General features: G+C 40.4%; 1 protein-coding gene across 1 annotated transcript in view; it reads right to left on the bottom strand.

Moving 5' to 3' along the window:
* LOC124159508 (discoidin domain-containing receptor 2-like) overlaps positions 1–17956 on the bottom strand; it is a 574242-nt gene that overhangs the window by 86352 nt on the left and 469934 nt on the right. The window contains exons 7-9 of the mRNA XM_046535367.1: positions 6384–6531; positions 5984–6163; positions 4278–4411 (exon numbers count right to left, since the gene is read on the bottom strand). Of these exons, the coding sequence (XP_046391323.1) occupies positions 4278–4411; positions 5984–6163; positions 6384–6531 (462 nt within the window). The remainder of the gene's footprint in view (positions 1–4277; positions 4412–5983; positions 6164–6383; positions 6532–17956) is intronic.

Genomic DNA, 17956 nt, shown 5'->3' with positions numbered 1-17956 from the left:
AAACCTTTTCCCCGTTGCAGGGATCCATATCTCTTATTTCGGGCAGACAGACGTGTATATTTCACCCGCAACCCCTCACGATCCCACGAGGTCGCAACACGAATAAGGGTTTCATAGCTAGTCCCACTTACCTATGGATTAACAATGGAACCAAACCACTGTGTTTATTTTTAGAAATAGTCACGTAATGTACGATGAAAACTCACTCGCTAGTGTTATTGGTGCTATATTACATGCGCTGCAAATAAACGCACTCTTTTAAAGTGTAATTGAGGATGTGTTGGCAATGTTTCATGGATGACTTGACGGAAGTCAACCCGAAAATTTTTCGATTTGTAGATTAGCAACTTTTGTTCCATATTCTACCTTATGCTTGCGATTGCAGCTCAATGCTCCCAATTCTGTTAATTTATAGCCTTGTATGCACGGGATAACCTCTCAAGCAATCATAATGCAAAATCCTAATATACATCTTATCATTAATGTCAAATTAATTACTTGACCAATTAGTTGTATCGAAAGAACTCAAACTGATATCATGGAGTTATATTTTGATTCAACGACAAAGTGATTTGCTTTTCTTGCTCTGTAATTCTTGCCACATCATTTTATCTTGGTCTCTTTTAAATTTTCACATCGAAATTTCTCACACTTTTTACGAGCTAATTGATTAAATAAAAGTGAGACGTATAATTATTAAATGCTCTGTAGATCGTCGTCTTATTTTCGTGGCAAAGGAAACGAAGTTTTTTTTAATGATTCAGGTGCTTTTTGTAAAACGCTATTTCATGAAAAAAATTACGCACTTCTCCGTTCGATTCCACGACAGTTATCCCGATTGAGGACCTTCGGCGTCCACTAGGGAGTTTTCAGGATCTATTAATAGCACGTGGTCGATAAAATGAATGAGATATGGGTGCTTCTTGATGATTTATGCATTCATTTTCCAAATAATTATCCCCAGTATTGAAAATAACTCTTACTTGTAGGTATTGTTACAGGCAACTACTCACCAAAATCTCATCAAAACGCATCTTGTGCCAGTAATAATAATATCTTAACTTCGCATCCTTGATTTTCATTCTAATCTGTATCTTCCCCCATTCATCGAAAACTACGACGGAACCCACTTCTTTTGCTCCGTTCTCTCCGGGTGAATGTCTACTGCGATAGTGTATAGAGCGTTATGTGCGTACCCTCCCCTTGTCTTAGCCGTATCGCACTTTCCTTCCGCTCTTCCACGCCCCCAATGATTCTCCGCATCGGACACCGCTTCAATGCTCACTCGAGTCGATCACCGGGCAGTGCACGCTGCGAAGCCTCACAACTCCTTCGCTTTTGGAAATGGATGGGAAACTGAACACACCGGATTCATACGGGTTCCTATCGAGAGGGAGTGAGCGAGGGTGCATTGAATAAAAACGCAATAAAAGTGTACGAGTGTGGGGAAGCCGAAGGAGTATGGGAGAAAGAGAGGAGAGAAGGATTCGGAAGAATATCTAGAGGCATTCTCTCTCCCCCTCAGACCGTTATATTATTATTTTTATACATTCCCTACCCCCACCCCCTCATCCCTTGTCTCTTTCTGTTGGCATATCGTATCTCTCCCGACCCCAACCTCTCTGTCGGCAAAAAATATCATATTTACGATCCTATTCCCCAGCTTCCCTTTCCCTCATCCATACATTGGGCCACTCAGTGAGGCCTCTGTTTCTTCTACTCTTTCCCTTTTTTACAGTTCTTTCTATTTCAGTAGTATCCTATACTTCTTCTTCCCTTTTTGTCAATTCACCGCATTATCCTAATCATTCCTTATGTTTTAGACCTCTTTCAATTTCACACCACCACTCCCGCTTAGCTATGTTTTAATCTCGTATATAAATTTTATTTATTCCTATCACTCGGTTAAATTGATTATATTTCGGCGTATTAAGGCAAGTTAATAAATCGTCATTTGCCATTCAATCATTCCACTAATGATGTTTGAAATTGATATGGAAATCAGTTGCCACCTTTTTAATATGATTTTTATGAAGTTTATTCTGCAGCACCCTGATGCTCCTGCCAAATGTTTAGTAATTTTGGTCTTTTAAGAACTTCATATTTTAAGCAATTTATGTTGGGAAAAAATTTGTTTTTGTTGCACCTCATGCCCCATTAATAGATAAAATTGCCGCAATTTACGGTTGTTTATGTTCCAGTATGAGCATACATTTTTGATTTCCCAAGAAGTTTACGTACATCCCATCTGCTTGAAAAATATGTATCAATACGCCCACTTCCCTTCAACACCTACTTTTTCACTTTCACTGAGTCATTCCTAATTTGTTTCAATTTTATATCCCATGGTAATTGCGTCTGGTAGATGAGAGTTACTTGATATCTTATACTTATCAGCAAGAATTTTTTTTATTTTTAACTGGAAACTCAATTCCATTGCTTGAATACCCCCCTGATGGCTTATTCGTATCGAAACTAACTTCATGATGATGTCGGCCATCTCCGAGTGAAAACATCCACATCATCTTCTCCCCACCGCATTTTTCCCCACTTTCCTTTCATCTCCTTCGTCAATGGCTTGCTTTCCTCTCTTGGTACCACTTCACTCCCTTCAACCCCCAAGAGAATACCTTCCCATTCCTCGTCCCTTTGGGAGCCTCCGGTGCGCACTTGACGCGTCAATATGCGTGATGGAAAGTAGGCAGTGGGGGTTGAAACTGACTCGAGTGGGAACACCGCCACCACCGCCGCTAGGAATCTGGGATAGCACGCCGCTGTTACCGTGGCCGGCCAGGAGTACACTGAGGTCTCCAAAGGGTCGCCGTATTCTCTTTCTCCTACATCAATGAACTCTCTCTCCCTCTCTGAGACAACTCCACTCTATGTCTCAGTCATTCTTTCGGGATGCCCTATCACCCTCCTCTCTCGTCCACATTGATAGTCGCCGAAAAGGACTTATTGGGAAGCTGGGAAGGGTGGGATGGGGGAGACAAGGGTGTGGATGTCTGGCCTGGGCGCCGGAACACGAGATCAAAGCTTTGATTCGGGAGGGAGGGCGTCTCATTCGCAATTTTCAAACCGACTCGCCTCCATGTGCAGTGGTCCACCGCACCCTCCTTCCCCTTTCTCTCATACACTCCTTCCCTCCCTCTACGCTAGGTTCACCCCCTTTGCCCACCTCTCTCCTTTTTCATCCCCTTCAGCTTTTTCGTTTACTCTATGTCCTGCTTGTCGAAATTTTGAACCCCATCACGCCGATTACTTCGATTTTATTTAAAAAATCTCATTTTTAAATATTTTACTATTACCATCCTTCGTCATCAAAATTGTGTGAAATTTCTATTTTGCTCTCCTATTGGGAACATGTTATAATTGCTATAGGATAAGAGTTGACTGGCTATTAACCTGAAAATGTTTATATTTTTAAGTGTTTTCCGTTAACTATTTACAACGGCATCAGGGACATTTTTGTTTGTTCCCTAACGCTAACTTTTCTTAGGAATGTGATTCAAATACTGCGAAAACAAAACTACGAACCCAGCCATCATCAATGCTCTACATATTTCAATAAATTTCATTAACTTGAGTGCCGTGATTAAAATTGAAAACTGCAGTATAAAATAATAACTTCTTCAATGTGGCCTAGGTGGTTATTTTATTTTGGTTATTCTCCACCGGCTGTAAAATGAGCTTTCACAACCTTTATATATATAAACTCTGAGAGAATATTATAAATGCAGAAAAAGTCATTTTTGAGGGATCTCAATCTATTTGCTTTAATATTATCAGTAAATTTCACCGCTCTATCAAATATTTTCATTTTGAAGAGAACGGCTATCCACCGTTCTGAAAGTTAAGCATCCAGTATGATAATTATCATAAAATCGTATGATTATGAAAACTATTATCGCTTTTTCTAATAGGTTGTACAAGGAAGATGTATTTGATATACGTGACACAATTTTCTTCAACGCGTAAATTATACGGAGAAATATTTTTTTCTACATTTGCAATTTAATCCTCTATTGTATAAGATGTGCATTTTTACCCGATTAGTGCTTTTGACACGCAATCAGATAGCATAGTTTCTCATCTGGGTCACACTTTTTACAAGGCGAGCATTCCACGTGAAATGCACTCGTGCATGTCGAGCCATTCGTGCTATTCCATTCCTGTCCAATTTTTTTCTCTCTGCCGACAAAATATCTGGAGCTGACAAATGCGCGCTAACCGTCTCAATGAAAGCACGAAACAAATAATGTTGAAATATTAATTACCTGCACGTCTCGGGTGAACTGGTTGTTGCAGAATATGTGCACAGCTGTAAATTCTCGTATCCGGTCGAATTCGAATTTTATCTCGATAGGCTGCGCTCCACGGGTGTCGTTTCGCCATCCAACCCATCCTTGTCCTGGAAAAGAAAGTGAAAATTAAATATAACGAACAGTAACTTTGGCATAACGGGAAAAATCATTTAATTGCAATCATTATAAAAGAGTGTGAGAATAAAGCCGAATTAATCACGATTAAATCACACAGTTTTATCCTAGAGATTAAAACTGAGAACTACAGAAAAATAATGCTTTGATAGTGCAACTTGTGAAACACTTTGTGCGAATATGAGGTATCCGAGGTCGAAACCCATTCAAGAAAAATTATATTTCCATTGTGAAATTGCTGCAGTTTGAGAACTTTTACGGGTGACTCTGTACAGGTATGTCTTTTTCCATTACGCTGTTATTTTCGTAAATTATTTAACTGATATGAAATTTCCCTAATTATCCCGAAAAAAGGTCTCAGTGCAGTAAATTTCAACATAAAACTCACTTCTGAGGGAAATTATGCAAAAGAACTATTGTTTCATTTTTCCATGAGTACGTGACGTGAGCAAGTGTCATATCAGGATTCTGGGAGTGAATTTTGTCGAGCACGAGGCGCATCAATATCATTTTTTCCCACTTCAATTCACATCCACAAATGCGACTCTGAAGTAAGATGAAGTGGATTTTATGACAAGCAAGTGCGTCTTGGCAGTGAATGGGAAAATAATTGGAGTAACTGAATTTCCCTTCGAACACAGTCTGAATGACTTGAAAAGCGGGAGGCTTTAAGAGTGGGGGGGCGCGAGAGGAGGAAGGAAGGAAGCGAACGCGTTATTGGTACTGAGAGTAGGAGACGGGAGAAAGTGTGGTAGAGGGAGCGATGTAACAGACGCTCGTCGTCTGCGTCTCGTCCAATAAAGTGGTCTCCTTTATATGCCGTCGAGTGTGCTCCAGATTCTAAAGTAAGAAGCTTCCCTTCACGAGAGAACGTGAGTCAATGTTTAATTATTGGCTTTCCCGCCTTGAGCCGAGGCCTTGGAGAGATCCTTTTCGGGCCCTCCTCGCCGTTTGCCCACAAAAGAGTTCCTTCGGTGGGGAGAGACACACACTTGAACGGGAAAAAGGGAAGGAAAGACCTCCTCATTGAGCCTCCTTATCTCGTCCCCAGGCTCACTCGAAGAATAGGGGGGGAATTTTCCAAAGATTCGAGCTACCAATCTGTTTTGTAAGTCGCGGTTTCATTAGAACACGATAATTGCACTTAATCCAATTCTTTGATGTACATTCGATGAGTTACGTTCCCCTTTTTTATGGAAGGTAGTCTTGTTCCGAGACGAGCTGATTTCGACTCGAAATGAAACTAGTGAATGGAATTACGTCCAGACGGGGATGAGACGCTAGCGGATTAAAGCTGTAGCGTGGCATTGACATGTTACGCGTTGAGAATACTTGGATAGAATTTATTCACCTCTTCCGATTGCTGAATTAATTAATCCGTTATTTGAGTATTCAATTCTAATAGGAATTAATAGGATTATTCAATAGTCAAAAACATCACAAACTATGTTGCAGGATGCTTTTTATCAATTTTCTACAAGTTGTCATTGAAACTGCGTTTCACCAAATATTATTATAATTCACCGGCTGAATACTCCACTCACCTCTCTCGTAGTCGTAATATCCCATTTTGAAGTTCTCAGGACCAATCTTTCCGTCTGTGAGCTGCCCCAAACCACGCCGTAAGAGCTCTCCGTCCCAAAACCCGTCGTAGGTAGCGTCGAAAAACTCCCAACCGGAACCTCTCTTGTCTCCTTGCGGCATTGTATAGCTCACGATTCCATCTGAAATGAGAGATGAACCATTGATTGAGCACTTGCACAAAGAAATTGCATTTTTTTCAATCAAACAAAAAGTGCAGTACTAAAAAGTCACAATTAAAATCAGCACATTAGGCATCTGCTTGCTTAGTATTAAATTCAACTTAATGATAATAATCCTGTGGCTAAAATAATTTAAAATGATAAATTTATTTTAAAAATAAATATCAGAGTATATTCTCACCATTCCAATAGCATCCGTATATTTCCACCCGCATGCACACTGTTCTCCTGTGATAGCTGTAGGGTAAGAATCGTACCCGGCTGGCCCATACTGGTGGATCGAGCGTCCTCTTGGCCTCCAGATATGTATTTGCATTTCCTTGGATCACCTGCAAATATGAGGAAATATATTTAGTTGAAGTATAAACTAAAAGGCAAGGAGATTCCGGTTTAAATCAAACATTATATTACATATTATCATAACCTCAAAATGCTTATAGGTACCTATATTTATTATTGGCTGCAAAGAAATGCAAACATCAACAGCATTTAACTTCTATTCAAATCTTAAAATTTCCATTTTAATATCTGGTAAAATAATTTCGGAACCTGTGAAATTTATTTTTATCCTACCATACCAAACCCTATGAATGTAAACATATTTTAATGTTTTTAAAAACATCAATTAGAACGATTTAATTCAATTTACGGCAGTGTAAAAACCTCTATCCTTATAAAACTAAGTATTCATTAATGTAATTATTCAAATGACATCTACAAAAGTGACAAGCGTACTTTTTTTCTCGAGTTTTTATTAATTTTATCATCTAACTTCTCCTAAATTTCATTGGCTTAATCCATGTCCGGCTTGCCTTCCACTCAGTCCCCGCTCTGCCGAATTCTCGTTCTCCCAAGCGTGTCTCATATTCCTCACAATTCACTTCCCTCTCGCCCCTCTTACACGGCCCCCTCCCCGTCATCCTACGCACGATCCCCTCTAAGGAACTCCCCCGCACGTCCATTTCAGAGATCAACGCGCTCAAGCGTCACTCGTAACTCATTCCTTGAGTCACGCAACTACGCACTTCCCTGCATGCGGGAGTACTGGCGTAGTAGCTCCTTGATGCAGTGCTCAGGAGAAGCGCAAGATAAAATATTTGAAGTGAATTCACTGCCGGTATAAAACAGAAATTAGTACAATATATGTATAATGAGGTGTATACTAGGAATGACGGGCTAAAGTGTTTACGTCACTTCAGTCACGAAGTATATTGCAAAAGTGTTTAACGACAGCCTGAAGGAATATCTTGAAGAACATATATTTGGGCGCTGTTAATTGAAATTCACGTTTATAATCGATTGCACGAATATCTTTATTTCTCCCTCCCTTTCAATCACAACCTCGCTCACTTAATAGGGTTTCAGTAAAAGCTTGCTTCCCACACTCACGTCTCACAAACACAGCCCTCAATACCCTGATTACAATTCCGTCTTTAATTAAGAGGGTAGTTTCCTCCATTATATTCATATAACTTCTCTTCGCACTCAGTTCCGCTTACATCACGTTATTCCCTCCTTCACAGTCCTCAGCATCGCTACCCTTGCTCTTACTACTCTACGTTTTTACGTTCGTTATATCCTCACACGTTCAGATTTTGGCAAACACAATAGTTTCCGTATTTGCAACTATACTACTGCTCAATAAGTTCCAATAAGCTCAAGGATGGGGAATTCCTATCTGTATCAGAAATGCGCTCTTGCAATGAAAATGTTACACTAATTAGCTCCGATTTCAGAACACGTATATATAATTTTGGTGAGCTGAAATGTTCTCTGATGGGATAGTTCAGTTACAATCCGTTACTCTTGAAATTTGGCGAGAGGGAATAACTTTTTGGACATAATAATGCAATTTTGGCAACTTCTATTTTTCCCAGCTGAACAAAAACTAAAATACAGTGTTATGGTAACATTGGTTCAACGAAAGCTGCTGTATCATCTTTTATCTCAATTGATTCGCGACAGCCCTCATCTTCGGAGACTTCCCTGGATTTTCGAAACCCAACTTGACGTAACACTCCCCTCCCTCGGCCGTTTCACGTCTTCGCCCCTTTTTACCCTTTTGCGTCATTTATTTTGGTTCTGCTCGCACCTGGTCATTTTTCAAAGCGCTGTTGAGTCAACGTCCAATGGTGCCGTCCCACGTTTAGCCTCAGCACCGGACACGCGATGACACTGGAGCGCCCTCGAAAAAAACTTTGACTTTTAGGACAAGCAATAATTCTTATTGGAGAGCAGACTTCATGGAAAATATTCTTGGAAAAATACTCTCCTTCGTGAGAAAAACTTCAGATATGTATCTAGAGTGAATTTTTTAATTCCCTTTACTTCGTAATCCTCAATTATTTTCGGGAATTACTATGACATCCACTATTCTCACGCTCAAGTTAAACCAAAATAAGTCGAATCATGTATTTTTTTAAATTCAATTTCTAGTAAATACCAGTTATTGTGATATAAAACCTGTTATTTTACTTGTTATTATGGAGCTTAATCGCTTAAGGTACGCACGTGAAGTTTGAAAAATTGAAATATGACGAAGATGTTTTTTACCCCTTCATTCATTGAAAAACATCTGGCGTGACGTCACACTCGGTGATATAGAATACTTAATAAGACACTGTATTCATGAGAAACACGTGGTTCTGTGATTAAACCACTCACGAAAGCGCGGCATCCATAATCTATCGGACAGAGTTGGAACACGCCCCACCGACAATGCATTAGCTCCCCAATTCCTCCCCAATGTGTCTTCCTCCGTCTCATCTATCTCAAATAACCAATCAAGAGCCTTGTCACGCCATGGCTCTTCCAAAGGTAGAGCAACACGTCCCCCTCCCCCATGGTAGAGGTTGAACAGCCTGTCCAGTTAATCGCCTAGACAACAAGATGAACATAGTGAGATACAGCTGCATGACATGCAAGTTGATATATGCATCTCACTCTGAATTGTTTTTCCTATCACCCTGAATAGATATAAAAGCTTTTCTTTTGATGAAAAGTCGCATGTGGCGGCAGAGGCGCGCTTAAACAACTATTTGATAGTCTGAAGGGAGTAAAAGCGTCAATGATTTCATATTTTTCTCGATCTGTACTCATCAGTATTTTCTGTTTAAATAAAAAAATTAAATTAATGTATATCATGAGCTACCAATTTTTTGTTCGCAGAAAAGTGATTAATGGAATTGCATTTAATAATTTTCTCTCTGTCATTTATCATTCACTTACTCAAAGTTACATACATACTGATAGCAAAGTGTTGTATATCTTTAGTTCTTGATTTATCTTGAAACACCTAAAACGGGTTGGCTGTATTCTTTCTAGCTTCTTTACTCCACCATGAAAATAGTTTTTTTTCAAAAAATATTCAATTCGAGAGAACGTTAATACTAATATACCAACTTATAATAGAATTGTATCGCGCAGTTATCTTTGATTGATTTATTTCCATCCACATCTGGGCGATAGGACTTATCCAATGAAAAAAATCATTGCCTGATGGGAAGCTTTGAGAACATAACTAATGAGTTACTGCTCCCTCAAAAGCGTTGGTGCATGGAATGCAAGGCACTCTCATTGTAGGCCAAACTTATATGCCGAAACAATAAATTTCTCATGTGTGTCGTACTGCGAAACTTAGTTCAAACTCCCGATATTAAATAAGAGAGATCGTGGAGAATAAATTACCTTCCGCGCCTGCTAAGTAAGGAATTATTAGAGATAAGAAATGGAACTGGAATAATTAAACCGAGCATTTGCCCAAACTGCGACACGTAAATAGTACCTACTTCATGAGAATGACACCGTGTTCCTTTCCGTGACCGAAGTTATTTCCAATGGGCGGGACTGCTCTACTTTGCATTCCCTGGGAGGAGCAACTCTTGAGGTTAAAATAAGAAATACCGATAGGGAAGCGAAAAAAATTGCGCTGAATGGGGAGGGAGAGTAATGGTAGGGAGGTAACCGGTGGAGAAGATGACTAGAGCTTCGGGTTGGGAATGCTTTCCTCCCTCCTCCACATATATATTGCTCACGGCATCGTGGCAGACGGAACTTACCCAACCTGTCAGCTCCATTTCCTCCCCACCTCTATCTATATCTCTCTGTCCCATCCCCCTCACCCCCTTCTCCCCTGTAATCTCCCCACTCCACAGTCTGTCCATCTTCCCCCTCCCCAACGCTATACTTCCATCCATTCCTCCCCGCTGCCCCGTGTCATCCAACCTCTCCCATCCGATGGCTCCGACCAGTGGCCATCGCTCATCCGCTTGCCAAGCGGTCTCGTGCTATGAAACACCGAGGGTGGCTGGCTACGTGAGGCCGATGGTGGAGGAGTGTGTTTTTCGGCATTTGCTAGACGTTGGTCGGGGAGAAGGGGTTTGAACGAACAGTTCCGGATGACGTGCGGGAAGGTGGTGAAGTGGGTGAAATAGGTTGTTGGGTCAATTGGTGGGCGGAATACATCCATATATTTAGCGCTTCGGTAAGTAGCTACAGTCTTCCAAAGGTTGCAATAGGAAAGCAGTGACTTGAATCCTGACTGCTTAACTCGGTGATATTATGAGATGGACGATAGTCAGTGCTGTAGTTGGGCAGGAACGAGCCGGTACGGCGTGCCCCCTAAAATCCAAACTCGTTATAAACGTACCGGATAAACTACCTTTTTAAATATGTAAAAAATAGCACTACTGTAAATTGTCCAGTGGATTTAAGAAAGAAAAATCGGAAATGGTTATTTACTTGTTCTGAGTTATCTCGTGGCACAACTCTGAACATATATGAGAGTCGGAGTTTGACATTTCCATAGCGGCCGGATGTATACTACATATTTAGCTGTTGGGATTTTGCGGTAAGTACCGCCTAATTTTTTACCCCAACTACAGCACTGATGATAGTGGGTTTCATTCTACCATTATCCGCTTCATTTAGTTGTTCCTCGGATCATGGCAGTAATATAATTATATTTTAAGCCCGTGACGGGCCGATTCCGTCGCCATATATTCAGCAACGGATATACAATGCCAATATTTGTGGTAGCTAAGCAATGAAAAGGACTTAGTGTGCTTCTCCATACGCTGAATTTTCCACTGCATAGACGAGCTTTATTTCATCCTCCACACACGCAGGTATCATTGCTAATTGTCTGAGCGTTTAGAATTTACTTATTGCAATGACTGCAGAGACTAACCAAGTGGGTGCCATTAATTTATCGGAGACCCACGAGAAAAAACACTGCTGCATGTTTAAAATGAGATGAAAACAACGGAATAATGTTACTACGGCCATCATAATATCGCAGTGTTTTTTCGGCGCATGCACGTCACGTGTATATTTGATAGAGTTTTTCGTAGATGATCGCGAAAGAGGTATGCATTGCATTTCATAGAATTTTTCGAATCCTAGGGCTTAGGAGAGGTAAGGAAAGCGGCGATGGTATAGATAGCGAATTGGGTTTTTGGGAGGGGGAGGGAGACGTTTTACGAGAGGAGGTGGTTCCTTGTGGCATCTGTATGATTAATGCGCGTGGCAGGGGAGGGAGATTGTTAGAAGGTGGAGCGTGGGCACAGGCAGAGGAGGAGGAGGGGTGGGACGGGGTCAAAGGTGAGGAGAGAGCACGAGAGGTTTGAGATCATCTTCTGCTTGGGTGCCTCCTTCAAAGAAAATTCCTGCTTAGATTGATTTGAATGTAACTTTTGGACATTCTTTTCACAAAATGCATCATCTCGTCATACATCATACAAAAGCAAAATAATGTTGACCAAAATAACTTCTACATTGTTATCTCGAAATTCCATCGTATATTACTCGCAGCGACACTTAATGTAGCGTGGATAGGTAACTTCACTTCAAAAACACATTATCACGTTCTTAATGAAAATATATATTTCGTTACAATAATATTATTGGAATAAAAAAACTGAGCTAGGCAAAAAAGCCTGATAATATCCAGGATTTAAGTAGTTCGATTTCAGCCAACGCAGTACTTTAGATGTCATTTAAGGAGGGCATCGTCTTTAATTCAAATGATGTATGATGATGCCCTTATGAAGTAAAGGTCGGTGGATTTCATAATTTTTATGTTTCCTCATTTAATTAAGTAGCAAGTAAAAGTATGGATTGCAAGTAGTTACGGCTTCATGTGCCCAAATAATGCACCTGGATATAGCCTATAACTGAATGCATCGGGTATTTGTGAGCCGAAGTTGTAATTCTGCAAAAAAATGGTCGAAATCCAACTTTATATCTATCCGTGGAGTAACGATGAAACCTTTCTCTGAACGTCTTCAGTTCTTCCATCTTCGCCTCCCGCCACGATCTTTGAAAGGGGTTGACGGCGTCACTCGTGAGGCCAAATCCCTCCCTCCCCACAATGTAGTACACTTTTTTGTCCCCTTTCCCACCCTCATCCCTTCTCGTGATGTTCTCTCCTTCGGCAGCATAGGAAGGCACGAAACAACAAATGAAAGACGGTGCATGTCAAGTATTCCACTCCCTCCACCCCCTGGGGTCGCCATCTTCGATGCTGCCACGCTCTGAGGGGCACGGGCAGGTACGGAACTATTTTTAGGGAAAAAAAGAAGAATCAAAATGCGCCCGCCTTACTCTTCCCCGAGACATCACGTTAAAGGAGAAGGCATTTTGTTCCACACTGTCATTTATTCTCCACGTGGTTGTTTTCCATTTACCCGCACACTTTGTGCTCACATGATTGGAATAGTTGGAGTTCATGCCGTGATGCAAGACGAAGTGTGCGCTCATGTCTCGAGCGTGGAAAAACTTGACCTCCGCTCGAAAGAAGTTTCAGGCCAAGTCTTGACGTGAGCGTAATTTTTCGAGCTTCGACTGCGAGCGAGCGATCGTGGATTATTGGCGGACAGCCTGCCGGATGGAGAGATTTATGCCGCGCACGACCGAGTGATGAGTCCTCTTTTATTTAATTGGCGGCTTTTAGAATGAGAACTTCAAACCCTGGAGAATGATGCGTTTTCATTGTAAACGTGATATATCGAGTACCTTTCTATCTAGAAATGTACGCTAGAAACTGAACTGACATTTGAGTATCATCTGAGTCACAATTTCTAACTTAATTATCGAATACCATTTTTATCGTAAGGTTAAAAAATTGAGGTTAACAAAAACATCGAGCCAAAACTTTCGTTTTTGAAACACAATATCGAATTGTTTTCTTAATAGTCTGTGAATGATTCAAGAAACACCTTAGTTGTTGCTCATTTTGGCATAAATATTTTCTGCCGAATAAAAATTTCCTTTTTTGCTGTGCAATATCTATATATTTAAGCCAGAAATCAAATTTTTATCGTGCGTGCATGATATTTTTTTAACCTTGGAAAAAATACACTTTCACTGCAAGGGTTATCAAAAAGTTCTTTTTTTTCTTTTTGATGCCTTAATACATGGACAGAATATTGTCTTTCCGAACTTGTGCCCACATTCATACAATAGGTTTTAATTTGTGATAATGGGGAGCGTTTAATGATACCTTATTGGCTAAATTGCATAGGTCAAATCTGTCACTTTTAAATGGATTTCACATGCGGGAGTACTTTTTTCTATCTCATTAGGGTAAATAAAGTCGTAAGTACTTAATCATCTATCGATTGCAGTTTAAACTAATAACTCAACCCCTTTGCCTTAATGACCGAAAACTACATGACTCATGGTGACGTCCAAAAAATTCTTCAAACCTGTAATCATCCCATGAGATCACGCTGTGGGCAAATTAATTCTCGTGCTCGTTTTGTGCATCTCCATTTGATGATTGACGACCATGAAACCAGGTCGCATACACGCTAAGGAAAATGGCAAAATCGTCATCTTCTATCACACCACATTTCGCCGGAGCAAAATTACTTCCTCACGCCCCTCTCAGATCTTTACTCTCCGGTCCCTCGCCCACGCTGCATTCAACTCCGTGTGCTTTACCCGTCCGATCGAGCAAACGATCGTCCAATTTCATCGCTCATTTTTCACTTATACTCCCTCTCCACCCTATTCTTATGGCGTGCTCTCTCTCTTTTTCTCCCTTCATCATTGCTCCGAGCGAGAGAATTGAGGCGAGGAGACCGCCAAAACAAGAAAATTGAATAAGGTTAAGGGCAGAAGAGACGAAAGTTTTCTTTGAGGGTAATTTGTAGGCATAACGGAGCCAGTTTAAGAATAAAATTAATTGTTCAGCGTTGATTGGATTCAGATTGAGAGGCTGCTGCAGATGCTAAGTATGGTTAGAGTAGATTTTGTACGACACTCAATGTTATGCACAAAGAAAGTAGGTCAGAATTGTATAATAATTGTATGCAGAACCATGGAAAAACTGCGCATGATATTTATTTTGTTTTATACTTTAATTCGCTATCATATTTGATAATAAATTTAAATTGAAAATTTCATGATGATTATTGCCTGAAAATTTGAAATTTATTTAATATTTGTTCGAAGTAATGGATACACGTGGAAGGAATCGCGAATCATCTCATCCGTTCAGAGACTCCGCGAAAGCCTATACGGAAATATTATTTAGTTTCAGGGTGGACAACTCTTTATTGCACTTCAATGTATTATTATTGGTTACTGTACATTTGGAAGCATTCATTCCGGGATATATGGAAACCCTAAATATCAATCTATAAGAGAGAATATATATTTTATCCTTATTTATCATTTAGAGCAGCTATGTTATATTCGATAAAATTAATATTAACTTAGGCTTGAAGTCATTAATAGACCATAAGGCATCTATTTCACTGCTATCACAGATTATTGTCAATATATTTGCCAGTTATGAAATAGTTTTAACTCTGCTGAAATGAATTAATGAATAGTATTTCCATACCTATTAGACTGTATGTTTTAGTTTTCGTCGCGTTATTTCAATCTCTTTCGCACTTAAATCATCCATATTTCCGAATTATTTTCCTGCTTCCAATTCAGATGAGCTATTTATTTTTTTATATCTAGCCGTAGTGAGTTACATTATTTTTTGTGAACCGGTCTTCTATAAGCTGCAGAGACTATAAGCAGTAAAGCAAGACTTCATTTGCCCTCTCCCAAAGGTCTTACAGGTGCATCTATAGTAGTGGAGTGGAAACGATGTCCATGGTGAAATGCAAGGCGTGAGAAATCCGCGTAATAACGTTGCTAGGGAAGGATTAAGGTGGATGGAAGAGAGACAGGACGTCGGGAAAGGCGCCGTTCGTTAGGAGGTTTACCCGCCTTTAATGAGGGCAAACTATCGTCTCGCCTCACTTATAAACCAACAAGCGAGAATAAAGCTCCCAATTCTGAGGAAGCACTCGTAGCTACAGACAAGTGTATTGGAAAAGGCTGAGGTAAAAATAAATCTAAAACCAGTGGAGCCTGCGATTCTTTTCAGTTTATATAAAAGAAACATTTGAAAGACAGCGTTTTGGAAAACACGTTCCTGTGAATCTGGTGTTTGGTACCGTAATAAGTTTAATTAAGTCTTTTTGTGCTCAATTAGAAACTACCTCCAAACAAAACGTCCAGGTATCAACCCTTCTCTTAAAATATTCTGCTGATATTAGAGGTTTATTTAATGTCAGCGGTATTCGATTCTGATCAGAATAGCGAAATTATTCGACACCAGTATATTTGTGTTTCTTATCCGATGCCTTTTTTTACACGGCTAAATGCATATGTGTGCTTCACATCTTGCACTCGATAGACTCAACACATAGCTGCTTTGTCCCAGAATATGACGAATCGTTGCGATATGTAATAACCCCATGTTGTATATTTGCTAGTGTAATTCGAGAAGTAGAAGTACGAGTTATGTCTGCTACTTTTCCGGAAAATGTTTTTTTTTTCTTTTATCACCATCGCAGTCATTCATGGAACTCACCCACAAATCATAACTCAACCCCCTGCCCATGTAACTCCTCCCCCTGGTTTAAATCTCCCACCCCCTCAACATGCCCTCAGACCCCTTATCACTCCCATCACTATACCCCCATCCATTTCTTCTCCCATCCTCGGATGGTGCGTTTTTTTGAGAGCACGACAAGAAGCGGCTTCCAACCCCCCGAATTCTTTCTCCTTCCGCCCCACGGCTTGCCTCCCCTCCTCGTCTCTTCCCAGTCCACCAGCCCCCATCCAGTTGCCGCCGCTGCCTCCGCCCAACCGTTCAGCATTCGGCTTCACTAATTAGCGGCCGGGGCGAGAGAGAAGATAGTCCCACCCGCGCCTCCTTCCTTTTCTCCCTTCCGCCTGAACAGCGTCCCTCCACCCCCGCCGGGCTGCATTATCCCCCGATTCAAAAGTATTCACACTTGTAGACCGTCTATCCTATCCCTACCCTTAATTTCCGCCTCGTCTTTATGTATCTCTTGATCTCTTCGACCGAAAGTACATTTAGTTGGTACAAATCCCAGAGCGTTACTAATTGGAGTCGATTTAAGGAAGATACCACGATATATGTGTAGAACGTTCAATTGCAAATCGAGTACTTATGCCATTTCAATGGTTTTCAATGTTTTATCAAGTGACTGTAAATGGGTTTCATATTCAACCCTTTTTCCCGGCGCATATTCTTACTTTGAGGTGATTAATCCCTCACATTTTTTCCTTCCTTCCACAACCTAAGATGGCGACATTATCTGCATTACTATTTTCCGGTTTGACTTGTTTTAAAATACAGTTAAATTTTCATGAAAACGTAACCATGGAAGAAGATGGCGGCGATCTACTTCCACCACTATGCGGGAAGCACTCAAGTATAATTAAATTTAATGTATGACTTTGTAATAATATTCAATGTTTTATGGCATAAAAAAATCGATTTTATATTTAGGAGTAATTCCTGGACATGGCCTTGCATTGAATTTATTTCCTCCTTAGAAATTTTTTTATCTAAATTTACATTGCATTAAGAATAGATCTTTGATAAGAAACGGAATTTCATTTTATAATTATACATGTATCCGACTGAGGGATTATATCTTTGAAAGAGATAACGTAATCAATGGTAATGTTCATTGAATGTGAACTACCATATCAAAGGATCAGTTCCTTACTTATGCTTACATTTTCTTGAGATTTATTTAAGTCCCTCGTCCTCATTTTTTCATGTTTCATTTGAGGCTAACATAATTGAGACTTTTTACTTATGTGAACATAGTTTCTACAATTATTGAATAATTTTGCCGTAGAATTTCAATAATCCCAATGCTGACAAGATAATAATAGTTTTCACCCAAACCAAAGATCCTCTTGTATCCCTTTAGATTGCAATTTTTATGCTGCTACTTTAAAACTACCACAGTATTTAGGAGGTGCGTGGTTGTAAAGAAATGCTCACTCATTACCTCTTCACCGCCTCAACTCTCAGCCCTAAAGATTCGCTCCGCCGCTGTGGCCTCTCCAAATATCATCGCCCGACCCTTCACTCTCCATTTCCTTCTCCGTCTTCATTCAGCTGCGCTGCTCCCACTTCAATCTTGACTTCATAGTTATATTTTTTCCCCTATCGATCCTTCGATGTGGGATTCAACGTCTCATTCAAAACCCAGATGAATACTCTCCTCTGAACCCTCCCTTTAACCTCCTTTTTTTCCCTTCCCACGATCTCCCGAATACCGAATAGGGCAAGTGCCGATGAAGACCCCGCCGTAAGATTTCGTCTCGAGGACCGTCGGTGGGCGTGGAAGATGGCGGCCGGAGACTGATGAGCATGCGGTGATGAGTGGGAGGGCGGGCAATCAGTCGTATATTCCGTGA

This window comes from Ischnura elegans, chromosome 1 (genome assembly GCF_921293095.1).
Source record: "Ischnura elegans chromosome 1, ioIscEleg1.1, whole genome shotgun sequence".
In the NCBI taxonomy this organism is placed as follows: Eukaryota; Metazoa; Arthropoda; class Insecta; order Odonata; family Coenagrionidae; genus Ischnura; species Ischnura elegans.
Note: the sequence above shows the minus strand (reverse complement) of the source record. Positions and strands in the feature narration are given on the sequence as shown.